Source organism: Vitis vinifera, chromosome 1, assembly GCF_030704535.1.
Source record: "Vitis vinifera cultivar Pinot Noir 40024 chromosome 1, ASM3070453v1".
Classification (NCBI taxonomy): domain Eukaryota; kingdom Viridiplantae; phylum Streptophyta; class Magnoliopsida; order Vitales; family Vitaceae; genus Vitis; species Vitis vinifera.
In genome coordinates, this window is record NC_081805.1 from 2,360,617 (window position 1) to 2,379,820 (window position 19,204).

Genomic DNA, 19,204 nt, shown 5'->3' on the forward strand with positions numbered 1-19,204 from the left:
GTTGCATGTTGCCCTATTTGTTCTATCCTCTGTGTTCACTATAATTTCTGCTTTTACTCTCATCCCTATATTCTTGCTGTGATTGGTGGGTTGCTTGATCTGAGGCTTGGTGGAAATGAGTGGAGCCATGCTTGTGGGTTAAGAGGATCGACGAAGAGGAGAAAGAGTCTGGTTCTAAATGGAGGTTGAAGCAGATAGACTTTGGATTTGATTCACATGACGCTGGGTCTTCTGGGTCTACATTTGAATTGAGGATACAGTCAATCCCATCTCCTTGGTGACTGCCCAAAAGAACTCCTGAAGCTACCCATAAAGTTTTCATATGCCAGTAGTAATATTGCTGCATAAGGTAGAACGGAGGAGTCATGCTCCAATATTAAAGACAGAATCAGATACAGTGTGGTCAGAAAGCAGAGGAAAATTCAGAGTTGGTGAATGAAATATAAAGTTGAGGGAGGGGGTGAAAGGTACCATGCATGCCAAGCCCACCGTCCCCTGTCTCCTCCATTATCCGTTAAACTTGATCACCATAACACCCTCACCTGCAAGTTTGTCATTACTTTGCCTAACTTGCTGCCTTCAACCCATTTCTCACTCAGGCATAGGGATCATGCATGCTTAGCCATCCTTCAATCTCCCCTATCCACCGAACTCCTCATACCCATTTTCTCTCACTAACCTACACCACCCATACCACTAACCACATGCCTGCATCCTTCAACACCTCCTATCCTTCATGCCCATTTCCTAACCTTCATACCCCCAATACCTTCATCATCATGCCAACTTGCTTACTTCCTATCAACTCACCATTACACCCATCCTTCTCACCTTTAACCACATACTGAATATATGGAAACAAGTAGACAGAGTTGACAAATTCTTGCCTGGAAGGATGGACAATGCCATAAAGAACCACTGGGACAGTTCGGTGAAGAAGAAGTTGGACTCTCATATAGCATCAGGTTTGCTTGCACAGTTCCAAGGCTTGCCTCTTGTTGGTCATCGAAACCAATCAATCCATCCATCATCTCTAAGGATATAACAGAGTAGCGGAGACGATGGTGGTGCCAAAGGTGGATAGAAGCACAGGACGTTTCGGAATGTAGTCAAGGTTCAACCGCAAATTCCCTTGTGAATTGGATTGCCCTTCCAATTACCTCGAGCCAAATTTCCCACATGAAGCTAGAATTTCTGGAAGCATGGAGCGTCAGTTTAATTCAAATGGGCAACCTGTTATTTCTTCTTTTGAACTGGAACAGGCATCGTCAGGTTTATCATCGCGTTCTAATGGTGTGCAAAGGCGATCTGTGACCATGTGAGTCTTGATGTGAAAACCGAGCTGCCACCCTACAGGTTATTATGAGCTCTGCCTCAGTTATTACATGGAGATTCGAGAAGGGAACCTCCTAAAGCACACTGTAGTGGGTTCCCTGAACGTGGATAGAAGGGTTGATCATAAGCATGGCGAAAATCCCTTACCAGAATTTTATGGGAGCGGCTGGGCATGATGATTATTCGTTGAACGAATGGATCCCAATAGATGCATGCAACATCAGAATACGGGATGTGGCTTTCCACCTTGCGGCTCTTCAAGATACAGCGCACCTGGCTGTAAGAATGACCCCGCCAATAAATGGAATAAGATATGCTGGTTGTAGTCGTTACAGTGAAGCCGATTCTAGATGTGGAGACCCTGCTGGTGCACCCTACGGAAACCCAAATATTCCACTTACATTCATGAATTTATAGTCCCACACTTCCCGCTAGTGGAGTGCATCAAACGCAAGTTCTGCATGAATCCATTGACGTTGTTGGGCAGATTATTCCATGGAATTTCCTACTTCTCACGTGTCATCCTTCTCATGAAGTCCATGGAGGATCCACACCCTGTTTTCGGTGGAGTGCCAGAACTACTTCGACTGGCAAACAGTGAGTCTCATGCATAGCTTCAAGAAGGCGCGACAACTCGGACCTATAACACGACTCCTCAGCTGTGCGAATGACGAGAAGAAGAATTACAGAGGGGTGAACCTGGCTCCCACACTGGAGGTTCCTTCTATAAGCAGACACCCCAGAACTGGAGACTGGTATCCTGCAATTAATAAACCAGCTGGAATCGTCCATTGGCTTAAACATAGTAAAGATGCAGAGAATGTTGATTGGGTTGTGATTTTAGATGCTGACATGATCATCAGAGGCCCAATTATACCTTGGGAGCTTGGTGCAGAAAAGGGCACACAAAGCACCCAAAACCTTAGCAGATGTGAACGATGGTACCCTCATTTCTTATGAAAGGAAGGTTCTGCACCTGGAAATTGCACAGGTCCCAGATGAATATGTCAATGAATTCAAGTCAATCCCTAGTATTATTGAGTTGGATAGACTCAAGGTAGCTGGTGATGTATGGTTTGGGCCTGGTGTTACTCTCAAGGGAAGGTAACTAATGAAGCTAAGGTTGGGGCGAAATTAGAAATACCCGATGGAGCTATAAAGTTGCAAGCAAGGTGATCAATGGCCCACAGGACAAAGGAAACTGTGATATGTGCAGAAGATGGATCGGAAACAAGTGAGAGCGCAGTGTTAGATACATCCCTGAGCCCCTTTCCTATTGGGCCATGCATGGCCACCTCCCCTTTCTTTGTTTAGGCACCTTTAGCATAGCCACCTTATGGCCACGTGACACATTCCCACTTCTTCATCCTTATTCTGTTTTCATAAATAATTCCCTACACTCCCATTTTCCATATAATTTCCCGGATTCTAGTTTTCTTTTTAATTTTCCAAACTCCATTTTTATCAAATAATTTATTTGTTTATTTATTTATTTATTTATTTATTTTTAATTTTCATCTTTAGGATTTTTTTAAATCACTCAAAAATCTCATTTTCAATAAAATTCGTTGTCATTTTCTTCGGCGTACATTTTTTACAACTTCCATGATTTTGAGATGTTTTAAAATAAGCAAGGATTAAATCCCGTAATTCCAAACAATGGAGTTATGGGATTAAATCCATGCAAAATAAAATGGGCTTTGGTGGGGACCCTACATCAATGAATTTTCTTTAAAATAAAAATAAATTTGAATGAAATGTCATGCGTACTATTGGTGGTTATTCCTTTTGTTTAATGATATGAGTGACATATTTTTTATTCATTACTATGCACTAACCCCCTTTTATGATAGCGCGTCGCCGTTTGCTGATCCGGTACGTATCTTTTCTCACTCTAACCATCACCCATATATGCTTTGACTTTCAATATGTGATCATATCGGTATTCATTGTTTCTTTTATCGATTGCCATGTCAGTTTCATTTTATTAATAAAGACCCGACTTTAGGGACTTAGAGGGGTACTATGATCTTTATCGTACCTTCCCGATAAGTAACCTGACCCCCGAGCCCGATCCGATTTTTCATAAACCACTTTTTCCAAAATAAGGAGTCACATTTAGGGTTTTCTTTCTTATTTTGTTTACCCTTTAAAAATAAAATAAAAATAAGTAGCGACTTCAAGTCATTTTCTAATAAATAAAACTATTTTTCAAAATAAAAATCGAGCTCGTCATCGAGTGGAAAACGCATGAATCGAAATGCGGGGTCCACAATATATTTTTAACTTATTTAATTTTTATAAAATGGAGGAAAATAAGTAGAATGAATTTGAAAAAAATAAATAAACTGACTTTAAACCTATTTTTTATTTTTCTTCGTTTTTTTTCTTTTCTTCTATTTTTTTCTTTATATTTTCTTTTAAATTTTTTGGGAACCAAACAATAGCCTATATGCCCAAATCGACACTACTCAGTGGTCTAAGAAAGCACAAGATAATATTTCTTTTCTTTTGTGATCAGGAGAGACATGATCAAAAATAGTAATTATAAAGAATACAAGAGTAAAAGTTATAATTGGGCTTTAAAAAAAAAAAAAACCTTTTTTTTTTTTACAAAATTCAATTCAAATAGCAATTAAGTCGAGCTTTTCAAAAAATATTTTTAGTTTCTAAAAAAAGTCAATTAATAATTTTTAAGGTAATAAGAATAAAAAAATATTAAGAAAATCGATTATCTAATAAAAAAAAGTACAAAGAATGATCATAGAAATAAAATTATACTAGTTTCTCAAATATATTTGAAATAGTTTAAGCAATGTTCTAATATTTATAAATTAAATAATAATCCATGTATCGTTTATAAATTTGTTGTTATGTTTTAAATTTGAATTTGAAGCATTTTTTCATTGTTTTTCTTTTTATATTATAAGATTGAAAAATAAATTAATTAATATATGTATTTTATTTTCTTTATTTTTTATTTTAGAAAATGGAAATTGAACTTAAAAACTAAAAATATTTAATAATTTAAACTTATTTTGAAAGTTTATAGATCTTAATTATGGAAAACTTAGAAGGTAAATATGTGTTCAATTATTTAACTTTTTTCTTTGAAAAACCACTCATAAAGTCTGGCAAAGATTTCATGGATGTAACCACAAAATTAGAGACCATAAAACTATAATCCACTAAATAGGAAGAAGAAATACATAGATTTACATGATAATTACTGTTCTCTAAAACTTATACCCCAAAATTTATACTTAATTTTACATTTACGGCATATTATCACCATATTCTTTAGTGGACTTCTCAATGCTTTAAAAACATGGGAATCTCTCTCATGAAGTTAGAACCTTTTGAGCATTTAGGATTCAGTGTAAAGAATAATGACTTAAAATTTAACTTATTAGATTTAAAATCAATTTAAAAATCATATTTTATCAAAAACCATTCACAAACTTAATAAGAATTTAAAAAAGATTTCATATTTTAAATTCAAAGAGATTTTGAAATATTTTTCTTTTAAAATTCTTAATTTAAATTCTTTTCTAAATTCCGTAAAGATTCGAAAAAATTATTTTTTTTTATATTTTCAATTTTAAAATTTTTCCAAATTAATTTTATTTTTTAGAAAGATTTTTCTTTTTAAATTCTCAATTTAAAATTCAATTCCAAATTATTTTTTATCATTTGAAAATATATTTCTTTTTCAATTCTCAATTTAAAATTCTTTCCAAATTAATTTTATTTCTAATTTCTATAAACGTGCCTTTAGTATCATTATTATTCGCAAATAACATAACCATTCTTACCTATTTAATTTCAAGTTGACTTTGCAACAACCTTAAATCTCAAAAGAGTGTAAATACACAAAGTTATGAACCAAGATTGAAGGACCAAAATTATCAACTTAATCTAAACAACCTAATGCACTAACATATTCAAACTCGAAATAATAAATAAATAAATAAACATAATTGGGAAAAAAGCTCATGATAAGACACCATTATTTAAGAAAGACATGATATGTTGAGAAAAATGTTTTTGTAGGCATTTAAAATAGGAATAATTGTGTTTTGAACCCAATTGGGTTCAAAAATTAAGATTTGACCCATAAAAGTTACATAATTAATGGGAAGAATATAAAATGTAGAGAGACCAATATCCCTTCAAAACTATTTTGAGTATTTTCTATCACAATGTTGGAGAAACTTTTTTATCTTAATTTTTTTAAATAATTTTTATGAAAATTTATTATTTTTAGAAAACTAATTTTAAAAAATATATATTCTAAAAATATATCATTTAAAAAAAATAATTTTGACATATTTTTTATTATTTTTTACATACATAATTTTAAAAATATATATTTTTTAAGATGTTTGATTTTTAAATAATAATAATAATAATTTATTTTTATTTTTTTTGGAAAATGGTGTATTTTTTTTTTTCCAAACCACTAAATTAAATTAAATTTTATTGAGGTTTATAAAAGGAATAAAATTTAAATTAATATTTTTCTATTTTTTTTTTCATAGTCAATAAAGGTCATTTTTTAAAAGATAAAAAATTAATATTCTTCTTCTCAATTTTCACACTTCCTCTACGTCTTGGGTTTAAATAGTAAACTTATATGGACCAAAACTTAATTTTTTTGTCCAACTAGGTCCAAAACACAATTGTTCCTTTAAAATACCATTTTATTTGTGAATAAAATTGGAAATGGTAAATAAAGAACATCATTCAAATAAGAACTTTTGTTAATCATTTCTATTTGCTCCACTTTTTTATGGATTAAGATTTTAATTATCACATGACCATTTTTGAAACATTATTTTTTGAATGGAAAGGAAACTTGATAGAGACCCAATTGACTTGGCCGGGTCAATTGCAAGCTTTTGTCTTGTAGATAGGGATTTGTCCCAATCTAGGAAATGGAGTATGAAGCTTCTCCTTTTCCCATCTCTTATGCAATTTAAATTTAAATTCAACAGCCAATATTTTCATTCAAAGAAAATAAGCACATGGTCTGACCCCAAATTTGGGCAAGAGTCAGCGGTCCTACAAACTAAGAATAACATTACTCAATGAGATTCTAATAAATATCTTTCCCATCCCTTTTGTTTTTCTTGATTAAGCTTGATTTAAGCGTTCTTCTTTTTGCATATTTGGGTAGAGTTTGAATGAAAATTAACATCCCATTTGGATATTTATTTTATTTATCCACTTGTTATTATTATTATATAATTATTTGACGTTAATTTTCATTCAAACTCTACACTTTGAACATGTTTTGCTGGAGAAGTCATACTGCATTTAATTTAGGGGAAGACTCAGAATTCTACGCAGAAAGAGAAAGGGAAGCTTAAAGAGAGAGAAGAGAAGGGATTAACTTACGTAGCTTCCAATCAAGAAGCTAACTCTCTGGTGCTTTATATTATTACAAATCATGAATGATCTTTTCCAGAGGCGGGTGAAAGACCAAGACCTTGACCACTATGAATTTAATGACAACAATGAAAAAAATGGCCCTTTATTTTTCTTCATTAACCTTGAGTCAAGCTTTCTCCTTTTGAATCTTTGAACTTGCTTGCTCAAGTAGTCACATCGCATTTTAGAGGAAGACTGAGAATTATATACATATAAATATATATAGAGAGGGAGAAAAAGGCGCAGGTATTAACGTACGTAGTTAGCTTACAATCAAGAAGCTAGATCTCCGGTGCTGTCTCCAACAATAATATGATGGAAAAGGCTTATTCCCTCTTTCTTTGCGTTCTCTTGATTTTAGTCCTCTTCTTGCCATCCACAGCAGCTGGAAGAGCACTGCTTCAGACAGCTCAAACGGGTATGTATAACTCAATACTCCAAAACCATGATTTGTGATTAAAATTTCTTGTACTTGCTAACAGCCTCAGAAGCCAGCTGTGTTTATGAGGTACTTACCCAATACCCATCCAGTGGTGGACCTCCTGGTTTTGGAATATTGGTAAAGCATTTTTTTATATGATTCATGTGTTATGGCAGAGGGTGAGGGTGGAAACCACGGCGGAAATGATGGGAGTAAAGTGGGAGTAACAGGCAGTCGCTCCAAACCTGCCCCCTCCAAAACTGGAGTTTCATCTCCCTCCAAACCGACCCCCGTCGGTAATTCATCATCCCAATTTTCCAGTTTTGTTGCCAATTCAGTTTAACTCTATCTCCAAATATGTCAAGTCAAAAACCAATATTTATATTTATTGTTATATTAACTCAATTAACTCTGACCCAGAGTCTACAAACAGCAGAAAAGCTGCTGTGTCATGCGGTCAAGGGAAACGGTACTCTGCATGTATGCCCAGATCGATTCCAGCTAAATGCACCACATATTCACGTAACTGCCACTGAAGCTTTTGAAGTTGAAGTAAAGTGGAAAATCCAGAACGAGGAAAACAATAGTGATAATTATTCATACTTACGCTCGTGACTGTAGTTCACAAAGTAGAATGCCCGCCTTACCAAGAAACTGGTTTCTTGGTGTGTGGAAATTGTATGTTTAATTGGCTAGCTGGTTCTTGTGTTATCTCTCTCTCCCTCTCTCACTCTTCCCTGGGAATTACGGCTATATGGAGACCATAATAATAATAATAGTTGTATTTTGAATTGTGCACCACTTTTGAGACTCCTTCGGATAATTACTATTAGACAATGTTATTCATATTTTTATTTACAAAATCAATACTGCAATAATAATTTTAAAAAAAATAAATAAATCAAACAAAAAAAAAAATTTGGAGAGCAAAAAATGGGAATTCCATTATAAATCACCTGTTTTCTGAAGTTCATTTAGCAAAAAATAAAATCTTTAGAAAAAAGAAAGGTCAAAGTAAGTGGCATGGTTGGGGACCAATCTCGAGTCTGCGACTCTTATTCTAAAACAGGTCACAATTTCGAGTAGACTCTTTAACCCAAGAAATGGTTGGTGTGGGCAACTGGAAGTTTATCTTATTTGTGAATAAAATTGAAAATGCTAAAAGACGTCCTCCTCTGAACTGGTAAAAGGAAAATATTTCTGCTAATCATCTTGATTTGCTTCACTTGTCTATGGACATATATTTCACATTTTTATTATGATATGGTGTGTTTAATTCATATATTTTTCTTTGTTTGGAAAGAAATACTGATCGATATGGACCCAATTGAACCCGCGTCAAGCCGTGGAATAGGTCCATTGCTTCACCGCCTACCGTGTGGACTGGAGGCGACATATCAACATCATACATGATAAGAACATATTATGAATATGTACAAATTAAGCAAGGAACGACCAATATATTAATTGTAACTTGCACTTTGATAAGTTTTAAAACCCATGATGGTAATTAATGAGAAAAAAAAATATTTAGTAAAGATTAGTAAACATGATGAAGGATTGGCCTCTTTTTGTGTTACTCATTTCATCTTTATGGTGCAAACAAAGTAAAAAATAAATGGGAGGGTACATGGTTGGTACTGTCTTGAGTTTGTTGTCTTTTTTTCCTAAAATAGGCCATAATTTGGGATTTTGATAAAAATATCTTTTTTAAAAAAAATTATTAAAATATAATAACTTTAAAAACCTATTTCAAAATCTATAACACTATTTAAGACATTAGTTCAAAGTAGGTTTTTGAAGAATATTGAATTGTTGAAGTTGTTCCGTAAAAAAGTAATTTTTAAATTTTATTGGACCCCTGCAAATGCCATATATTTGAAAATATTTCTTGAATTATGCTTCTTTTTTTTTAATTATTGTCTTTTGTTTTCAAAATTCCATGACAATCTGGGGTAGAGTACTCCTAGACGATTGTAACATCATGAAGATCGTAGGCATTTTAAAGATGATAATCATTTGTGAATAAAATTGGAAGTGTTAATCATTATGAAGTGCTTCACTTGATACGGTGTGTTTTATAAATATTCTTCTTGCTGGGAAAGGATAGCAACATGTACCCAATTGACCTTGGGTCTATGTCTTGGAACTGGTCTGCTTTATTGGAGAGGGTGGCGTAGACTGAACAACTTGTCACCGTTATACATAGTAAGCATCATGTGAAAAAGTGATGACCAATATTATAAAGAAAAAATGGCCCTTTATTTTTCTTCATTAACCTTAAGTCAAGCTTTCTCCTTTTGAATCTTTGAACTTGCTTGCTCAAGTAGTCACATTGCATTTTAGAGGAAGACTGAGAATTATATATAGAGAGAGTGAGAGACAAAGGCGCATGTATTAATGTCACGCCCCAAGACCCACTTCAAGGGCGTGACGGTCATTTCACACCTCAAACCCGAAGGCTTAAAGTATAATCTGACCCAAACAATCATATTGTAACTAGATGTTACCAATTACCAAATACCTGTTCAGAGTAGCGGAACAAAATCTAAAATCTTCAAAATTCAATTTCCAAATAACTTCCAAATATCAAAAGATCCAAATGAACATAACTAACAGTTAAACAAAATCCAACATAAAATCCTAAGTCAAATCCTAATGATGACCATTCCTCAGCCTAGCCATCAATCCTTACCCGAACTAAGAGTACCTGAAAAATTTTCAACAATTGGGAATGAGCTCACAGCCCAATAAGGAATATTAATACAATTCATGGATCAAATATTTTCATTTCAAATAGGAGATATCAAATTTTTTTTTCTCATCAAATATCAGAGTTTCAAAAATACCAATATATTCAAAATTCAACCAACTATTTTCATATCAAATTCAAACACTTTCACATAAGATTCAATCAAATCCATTCAATTTTCATTACTTTGGTTATCAAATACCAAATGCCCAGTTAGGTGAGACTTTTCAAATGGGTGGCTAGCCTCAAATTGTTCCTGGTGGACGGAACCAAACACTACTAGTACTAGTAACCTCTAACCAAACCCCTAGAGGCTGGGGTCCAAATCAATTACATTCCCACCATGAAATGTAAAGGTCAACTATTATATCCCGTTGACAAGGCCGAATAGTCAACTATTATATCCCGTTGACAAGGGCCAAATAAACCAAAGTGATGTTTTTGTTCAAGTATTCAAATTTACACAACATAATATCTCCATATTTTTGTGTCATAAATAAAACAAAATATTCCAACATAACATTTAGTGCAAAACAATTTGATCCATGCACGGTAACAAAATATCATTTTCTTTTCCACAATTCAAAATAACATATAAGATAATTTAATTTTATAAATATTACATTAACTTCCCTTACCTCAAAAGAAGTCCTTGAAAGCTTGGGAGAAGAATAATTCTGAAAAAAAAATATAATCTACTCTTCACCTAATATAACATAAGAGAAACAATTATTACTATTTATTTATAATTTAACTAATCTATTCCTTATTTAAATAAAACTAATAAATTTCCAATTTGTTTATAATAACACATTACTAATTTAATTAAATTACAATTTTATTTCATTATAAAATTCTATATATATATATATATATTTTGCTAAATCTCTCATTCTATTTAAAAAAAAATATCATTATTACTATTATCTTATTCATTAATCTAAAACTAAATATTATTATTTTAAATTAACCAATTCAAAAGCCACTAAACCATTACCTAGTTGTCTCGGGTACACCAAACCACCAAACCAAAAAGCAAGTTTTTTTTTTTTTTTTCCATTGCCATCATCATATTCATTATATATATATATATATATATTAAAGGCTTCCATTTGCTTCCAGTACACGTACGGCCCCCATTTTATTTTTTTTATTTTCTTCCTTCCAGTGCTATGCACACGCGTTCTCCCTTTTTTTTCTTTTTTTTTTCTTTTTTTTTCTTGTTTTTTTTTTTATTTAACCCTAACCTAAAATCGAAATATTCCAAGCAATTTTTTTTTTATTTTTTTATTTAATAAAACTTAAGATCTCCCAAATTCCAATACTAAAATCAAAATATTAAATTTTCACTATTTGATATTAAAACGAATTAAAAAAATAATCTAACCCTAATCTAGATTTGGGGTTTTCCAAAAAAATATATCTAATGCGTTTGAAATTAATCAATGAATCTAAAATATTAAACTAGGGGTTAGAATCTTACCTATAGAGATCTGTTCTTCAACCCTAAAATCTGACTCCAACCTTACGTTCTCTGGAATTCTGCGAACAGGAACTCTATTCAGAAAAGAAGGGAAAGAATAAAATTTCTAATTTATACCTAGGGTATTTATTCGTAAAATTACACTTTTACCCATCTTCCACTTTATTAAATTAATTAATCAATTAATTAAATTATTAATAACAATTTCATAAATTACCCTTAAAAGAAAATGTCTGGGCGTTACATCCTCCCCTCCTTAACAAAAGTTTAGTCCTCTAAACTTGACATACCTGAGTCTTGGAATAATTGAGGATGTTTTTCTCTCATCTCTTCTTCTAACTCCCAAGTGGCCTCTCGGATACTATGATTGCTCCACTGGACCTTTACCAACTTGACAACAGCATGTCGTAGTACCTTATCCATCACATCCACAATTTGAACGGGTACCTCTTCATAGGTCAAGTCCTCAAAAATTTGAATAGGCTCCAACTCCACAACATGAGAGGAATCATAAATATACTTCCTCAAGGTTGAAATATGGAAAACATTATGAACCTTAGACAGGCTTGGGGGCAAGGCTACTTTATATGCCAAAGTGCCTACTCTTTCTAATATTTCAAACGGACCCACAAAACGAGGACTAAGTTTTCCTTTTCTCCCAAATCTCATCACAGACTTCATAGGTGAAACTTTCAAGAACACATGATCACCCACCTCAAACTCCAAATCTCGCCTACGATGATCAGCATAACTCTTATATCTACTTTGAGCTGCTTTTAATCTTTCTTTGATCAAAGCAACTTTTTCAACAGTCAACTGCACAAGTTCAGGGCCCAAAAGTTTCCTTTCTCCAACATCATTCCAACAAATAGGAGATTGACATTTCCTACCATACAATGCCTCAAAAGGTGTCATCCCAATGCTAGCTTGAAAACTATTGTTATAGGCAAACTCTACTAAAGGTAAATGATCATCCCAATTACCTTGTAGGTCCAAAATACAAGCTCTCAATAAGTCTTCCAAAACCTGAATTACCCTTTCTGATTGGCCATCAGTTTGAGGATGGAAAGCAGTACTAAAACTCAACTTAGTGTCCAAAGCTTTTTGTAGACTATGCCAGAATCTAGAAGTGAAACGAGGATCTCTGTCAGACACTATAGAAACTGGTACTCCATGCATTCTCACAATCTCCTTCACATAAAGAGAAGCTAAACGATCTAAAGAAAAGTTGACTTTCATAGGCAAAAAGTGAGCAGACTTTGTCAACCGATCAACAATCACCCAAATAGCATTATTACCCCCTAAGGTTCTTGGCAATCCTATCACAAAATCCATGGTAATATGCTCCCACTTCCACTCAGGAATAGCAAGTGGCTGTAAAGACCCTACTGGTCGCTGATGTTCAGCCTTCACCTGTTGACACACTAAACGCTGAGCCACAAATTGTGCAATATCACGCTTCATACCTGACCACCAATAGTTTTGCCTCAAATCCTTGTACATCTTTGTCCCTCCTGGGTGGATTGCAAACTTAGAACAATGAGCTTCCTCTAAAAGCTCCCTCCTTAAGTCTTCATCATTTGGGACACAAAGTCTAGTCCCAAATCTCAAGATCTCATCATCTGACAAAACAAAATCAGGCTTACTGCCCCTCTTAACTTCCTCCATAACTTGCACTAATCGGGAATCATTCTTTTATAGGGTCTTAATTCTCCCAACTAAGTCTGGTTGTACTCTGAAATTTGCTACAAGTGCTCCTAAGCCCATAACTCGAAAGTGGACTTGTAAACTCCTCAACTCTTCAAGTAACTGCCTTTGACAGCCTCTAATAGCTGCTAGAGAACCAACTGACTTCCTACTCAAGGCATCAACTACAACATTCGCCTTCCCAGGATGATACTGAATAATACAATCATAGTCCTTAAGTAGTTCAATCCACCTCCTCTGTCTCATGTTCAATTCCTTTTGGGAAAATAAATACTTCAAACTCTTATGATCTGTGAATATCTCACAAGTTTCACCAAACAGAAAATGTCTCCAGATCTTAAGTGCAAAAACCACAACAGCTAACTCCAAATCATGAGTAGGGTAATTCTTTTCATAAGGCTTCAACTGTCTAGAAGTATAAGCTACAACTCTCCCATGCTGCATAAGAACACAACCTAAACCCTGATGAGAGGCATCACTATACACCACAAATCCTCCTGAACCTAAAGGGATAGTCAAAATAGGAGCTGACACTAATCTATTCTTCAACTCTTGGAAGCTACATTCACAATCATCAGACCACTCAAACTTAACTCCCTTCTGTGTCAACTTAGTTAAAGGTAGGGCAATCTTAGAGAACACACAAGCACCTTGTAGCTGATCAAACAAATCATCAATCCGAGGAAGGGGATACTTGTTCCTCACTGTCACCTTATTCAACTCCCTATAGTCAATGCAAAGTCTCATTGAGCCATCTTTCTTTTTCACAAATAGAACAGGAGCTCCCCAAGGTGAAACACTAGGCCTAATAAAACCCTTGTCTAATAACTCCTGAAGCTGAACTTTCAACTCCTTAAGCTCCACAGGTGCCATCCTGTATGGGGCCTTAGACATAGGACCCGTTCCTGGTACCAGATCGATGGTGAACTCCACCTCTCTCTCTGGTGGCAAGCCAGGCAAATCCTCTGGAAAGACATCAGGATACTCCCTTACTATGGGTATGTCTTCCAACTTCAAATCACTTTCATTACTCATCACACTTGCCAAAAATCCTTGGCAACCCTTCTTGAGCAAGCTACTAGCTCGCAAGACTGAGATCATACGCAGTGGTCTGTCCACATGCTTCCCTTCAAAGCTAAACTTAGGCTGACCAGGAATACTAAATGTCATTCTTTTCTCAAAACAGTCAACAGAGGCATGGTAGGAAGCTAACCAATCCATCCCCAAAATCACATCAAAATCCTGAAGGTCAAGGAGTACTAAGTCAACTGGCATTTCCCTATAACCAATCATCACAATACAATTTCTAAGCATTCTACTGGCCACAACAGAATCTCCCACAGGAGTAGCAACAATCAAATCAAAGTCCATGCTAGCAACAGGCAAACCCAACAAACCAGCAAAAAATACTGAAACAAAAGAGTGTGTTGATCCAGGATCAATCAAGACTCTAGCAAATAAGGTGTGGATTCGGAGAGTACCTGTCACCACATCAGAAGTGGCCTGAGTATCTCAATGAGTCATAGCAAACACCCGTCCTTGGGCTTTGGGTTTCTGTTTATCCTCCTTATTTTCCTCTTTAGGCTTCCCAATGATGAACTTCCTATTCTCTGGACAATCTCTGATCAAATGTCCTTGCTTCCCACAACCAAAGCAAGCTCCAGTCTCTCTATAGCATGGCCTATCCCCATGCTTCTTACCACAAGTAGGACAAGCCCCATCTAAATTCTGCGCTGCCTTCCCTTTATTCTGATTTTTTCCTGATGTGGACCTTCGCTGTGCTTGATTACCATGAGCACCATCACTCCTATTTCGCTCCCTTTGCTGTTCTCTATACTGATGAAGCTCCTCATTATCTTTCTCTACTATAAGGGCTCTATCAACAACCTCTGAATAGACACCAAGCTTCAGAATAGATATCTTGTTCTTCAAATAAGGCTTCAATCCATCCTGAAACTTTAATGCCTTTTCCTCCTCTGTAGCAATCAACTGTGGAGAAAAACGTGATAACTCTGTAAATTTGGCCTCATACTGAGCCACAGTCATATCCCCCTGTTCCAAACGAATAAACTCTCCCACCTTCTGCCGCCTAACACTGTCAGGGAAATACTTCTTGTAGAAAGCCTCCCTAAATTGTCTCCATGTTATGGGTCCCTGATCCTCCAAAAGTCTCCTAGTCATACGCCACCAATGATCTGCCTCTTTATCTAACATAAAAGCTGCATAAGAGGCTTTTTGCTCCTCAGAGCAATCTATGACACCAAAAAATTTCTCCATCTTAAGGATCCAAGCCTCTGCCTCTGTGGGATCTGTAGCACCAGAAAAGTAAGGAGGACCCAATTTCTTGAAGTCATCAAAAGAGCTACCCCTAAAAGATGAAGACTATCCCTGAACATTAGTCCCAACAGCTCGAGCTTGGCGTTCAACTAAACCAGCTAGTGTCCCAAGATACCTATAGATCCCTTCTGCACTCACAGGAGACAAACCCTCAACTGGAGGTACATCGTCATTAGCCTGACTGTTTTGTGAAGAAGCTGCTCTTCTTGGTGGCATGATGTCCTAAAATAATAAGGCATAACTAAATTAGTCACTAAAGAACCAATTAGAAAATTTTCCAAATAAAAAAAGAATTGGAATTTATACTAAATGAAACTAAAACTTAAACAAATGCGTCACTCATCTATCCCTAATCTAAACCAATTCAAATTCCCATCAAGATCAAAACCTAGTGCTCTGATACCACTCTGTCACGCCCCAAGACCCACTCCAAGGGCGTGACGGTCATTTCACACCTCAAACCCGAAGGCTTAAAGTATAATCTGACCCAAACAATCATATTGTAACTAGATGTTACCAATTACCAAATACCTGTTCAGAGTAGCGGAACAAAATCTAAAATCCTCAAAATTCAATTTCCAAATAACTTCCAAATATCAAAAGATCCAAATGAACATAACTAACAGTTAAAAAAATCCAACATAAAATCCTAAGTCAAATCCTAATGATGACCATTCCTCAACTTAGCCATCACTCCTCACCCGAACTAAGAGTACCTGAAAAATTTTCAACAATTGGGAATAAGCTCACAGCCCAATAAGGAATATTAATGCAATTCATGGATCAAATATTTTCATTTCAAATAGGAGATATCAAATTTTTTTTTCTCATCAAATATCAGAGTTTCAAAAATACCAATATATTCAAAATTCAACCAACCATTTTCATATCAAATTCAAACACTTTCACATAAGATTCAATCAAATCCATTCAACTTTCATTACTTTGGTTATCAAATATCAAATGCCCAGTTAGGTGGGACTTTTCAAATGGGTGGCTAGCCTCAAATTGTTCCTGGTGGACGGAACCAAACACTACTAGTACTAGTAACCTCTAACCAAACCCCTAGAGGCTGGGGTCCAAATCAATTACATTCCCACCATGAAATGTAAAGGTCAACTATTATATCCCGTTGACAGAGCCGAATAGTCAACTATTATATCCCGTTGACAAGGGCCAAATAAACCAGAGTGATGTTTTTGTTCAAGTATTCAAATTTACACAACATAATATCTCCATATTTTTGTGTCATAAATAAAACAAAATATTCCAACATAACATTTAGTGCAAAACAATTTGATCCATGCACAGTAACAAAATATCATTTTCTTTTCCACAATTCAAAATAACATATAAGATAATTTAATTTTATAAATATTACATTAACTTCCCTTACCTCAAAAGAAGTCCTTGAAAGCTTGAGAGAAGAATAATTCTAAAAAAAAAATATAATCTACTCTTCACCTAATATAACATAAGAGAAACAATTATTACTATTTATTTATAATTTAACTAATCTATTCCTTATTTAAATAAAACTAATAAATTTCCAATTTGTTTCTAATAACACATTACTAATTTAATTAAATTACAATTTTATTTCATTATAAAATTCTATATATATATATATATATATATATATATATATTGCTAAATCTCTCGTTCTATTTAAAAAAAATACCATTATTACTATTATCTTATTCATTAATCTAAAACTAAATATTATTATTTTAAATTAACCAATTCAAAAGCCACTAAACCATTACCTAGTTGTCTCGGGTACACCAAACCACCAAACCAAAAAGCAAGTTTTTTTTTTTCCATTGCCATCATCATATTCATTATATATATATATATATATATATATATATATATTAAAGGCTTCCATTTGCTTTCAGTACACGTACGCCCCCCATTTTATTTTATTTATTTATTTTTTTTTCTTCCTTCCTTCCTTCCAGTGCTGTGCACATGCGTTCTCCTTTTTTTTCTTTTTTTTTTTTCTTTTTTTTTCTTGTTTTTTTTTTTTATTTAACCCTAACCTAAAATCGAAATATTCCAAGCAATTTTTTTTTATTTTTTTATTTAATAAAACTTAAGATCTCCCAAATTCCAATACTAAAATCAAAATATTAAATTTTCACTATTTGATATTAAAACGAATTAAAAAAATAATCTAACCCTAATCTAGATTTGGGGTTTTCCAAAAAAATATATCTAATGCGTTTGAAATTACTCAATGAATCTAAAATATTAAACTAGGGGTTAGAATCTTACCTATAGAGATCTGTTCTTCAACCCTGAAATCATCTTACCTATAGAGATCTGTTCTTCAACCCTGAAATCTGACTCCAACCTTACGTTCTCTGGAATTCTGCGAACAGGAACTCTATTCAGAAAAGAAGGGAAAGAATAAAATTTCTAATTTATACCTAGGGTATTTATTCGTAAAATTACATTTTTACCCCTCTTCCACTTTATTAAATTAATTAATCAATTAATTAAATTATTAATAACAATTTCCTAAATTACCCTTAAAAGAAAATGTCTGGGGTTACAATTAACGTACGTAGTTAGCTTACAATCAAGAAGCTAGATCTCCGGTGCTGTCTCCAACAATAATATGATGGAAAAGGCTTATCCCGTCTTTCTCTGTGTTCTCTTGATTTCAGTCCTCTTCTTGCCATCCACAGCAGCTGGAAGAGCACTGCTTCAGACAGCTCAAACGGGTATGTATAACTCAATAACTCCAAAACCATGATTTGTGATTAAAATTTCTTGTACTCGCCCATCCAGTGATGGACCTGCCGGTTTTGGAATGTTGGTAAAGCACTTTTTATATGATTCATGTGTTATGGCAGAGGGAGAGAGTGGAAACCACGGCGGAAATGATGGGAGTAAAATGGGAGTACCACCCAGTCACTCCAGCACTGCCCCCTCCAGAACTGGAGTTTCATCTCCTTCCAAACCCACCCCCGGCAGGATTTCTTATGGTGAGTAATTCATCATCCCAATTTTCCAGTTTTGTTGCCAATTCAGTTTAACTCTATCAGCAAATATATGTCAAGTCAAAAACCAATATTTATATTTATTATTATATTAACTCAAATACCTCTGACCTACTATATACAGCCGCACTACAAAGAAAACCGTACGCACGTCCATGCAAGTATTATAATAGATGCAAACGTGGTAACTGAAGAAGTCCAAGCAAACTGGTGAATCCAGAAAAGGAAATCTCTAGACAGTTATCACTTAAGCTTGCTGGTTTCTTGCTGTTTGAAAATTGTTGCTATGTTTCATAGCTCCCTCTGGGACGATGATAATATATAGTTGCATTTTAGATCATCCATCCACTTTTTGAGACTCATTCACCTTACCTACTGTTACAAAATTATGCATGTAAGTTATGATTAAATTACAATGAAGTGGTGGAGAGAGGGGAAAGGATGAGTATCATGAATCATGATTTAGTAAAACCCCCAGTCTTCTAATATTCGTTTAGCAAAAAATGATCATTTTGTCTCAAAAACAAAAGAGACGAGGCCCAAAAACGGTGGGCGCGTATGGTCGGGAGTTGGGACCACCTTGACTCCTGACTGCTACTCTGAGCCAGCCCACAATTTGGGCAAAATGGGTCGTAATAGCGATGGACAAATTAATTAAACTGTCTCCTCTTCCATGCATTTAAAAATATGAAAAATCATTTAAAAAATTTTGACATCATACATAACTG

The 19,204-nt window shown here is 34.4% G+C and overlaps 1 protein-coding gene across 1 annotated transcript; it reads left to right on the plus strand.

Annotated features, from left to right (window-relative positions):
* The first annotated feature begins 6,864 nt into the window (after positions 1-6,864).
* On the plus strand, positions 6,865-7,990 carry LOC104878916 (uncharacterized). Its single transcript, XM_010649848.3, has 3 exons — positions 6,865-7,186; positions 7,366-7,485; positions 7,610-7,990. The coding sequence occupies exons 1-3, from the start codon at positions 7,081-7,083 to the stop codon at positions 7,723-7,725; spliced, it is 342 nt and encodes a 113-aa protein (XP_010648150.1). The 5' UTR covers positions 6,865-7,080; the 3' UTR covers positions 7,726-7,990.
* The last annotated feature ends 11,214 nt before the right edge of the window (positions 7,991-19,204 follow it).

Excerpts from the sequence above, each read along its gene's own strand:
- LOC104878916 (XM_010649848.3), top strand. The coding sequence starts at position 7,081 with ATGATGGAAAAGGCTTATTCCCTCTTTCTTTGCGTTCTCTTGATTTTA. Across the intron at positions 7,187-7,365 it reads GCTTCAGACAGCTCAAACGG|AGGGTGAGGGTGGAAACCAC; the intron begins GTATGTATAACT and ends GTGTTATGGCAG. Across the intron at positions 7,486-7,609 it reads CTCCAAACCGACCCCCGTCG|AGTCTACAAACAGCAGAAAA; the intron begins GTAATTCATCAT and ends ACTCTGACCCAG.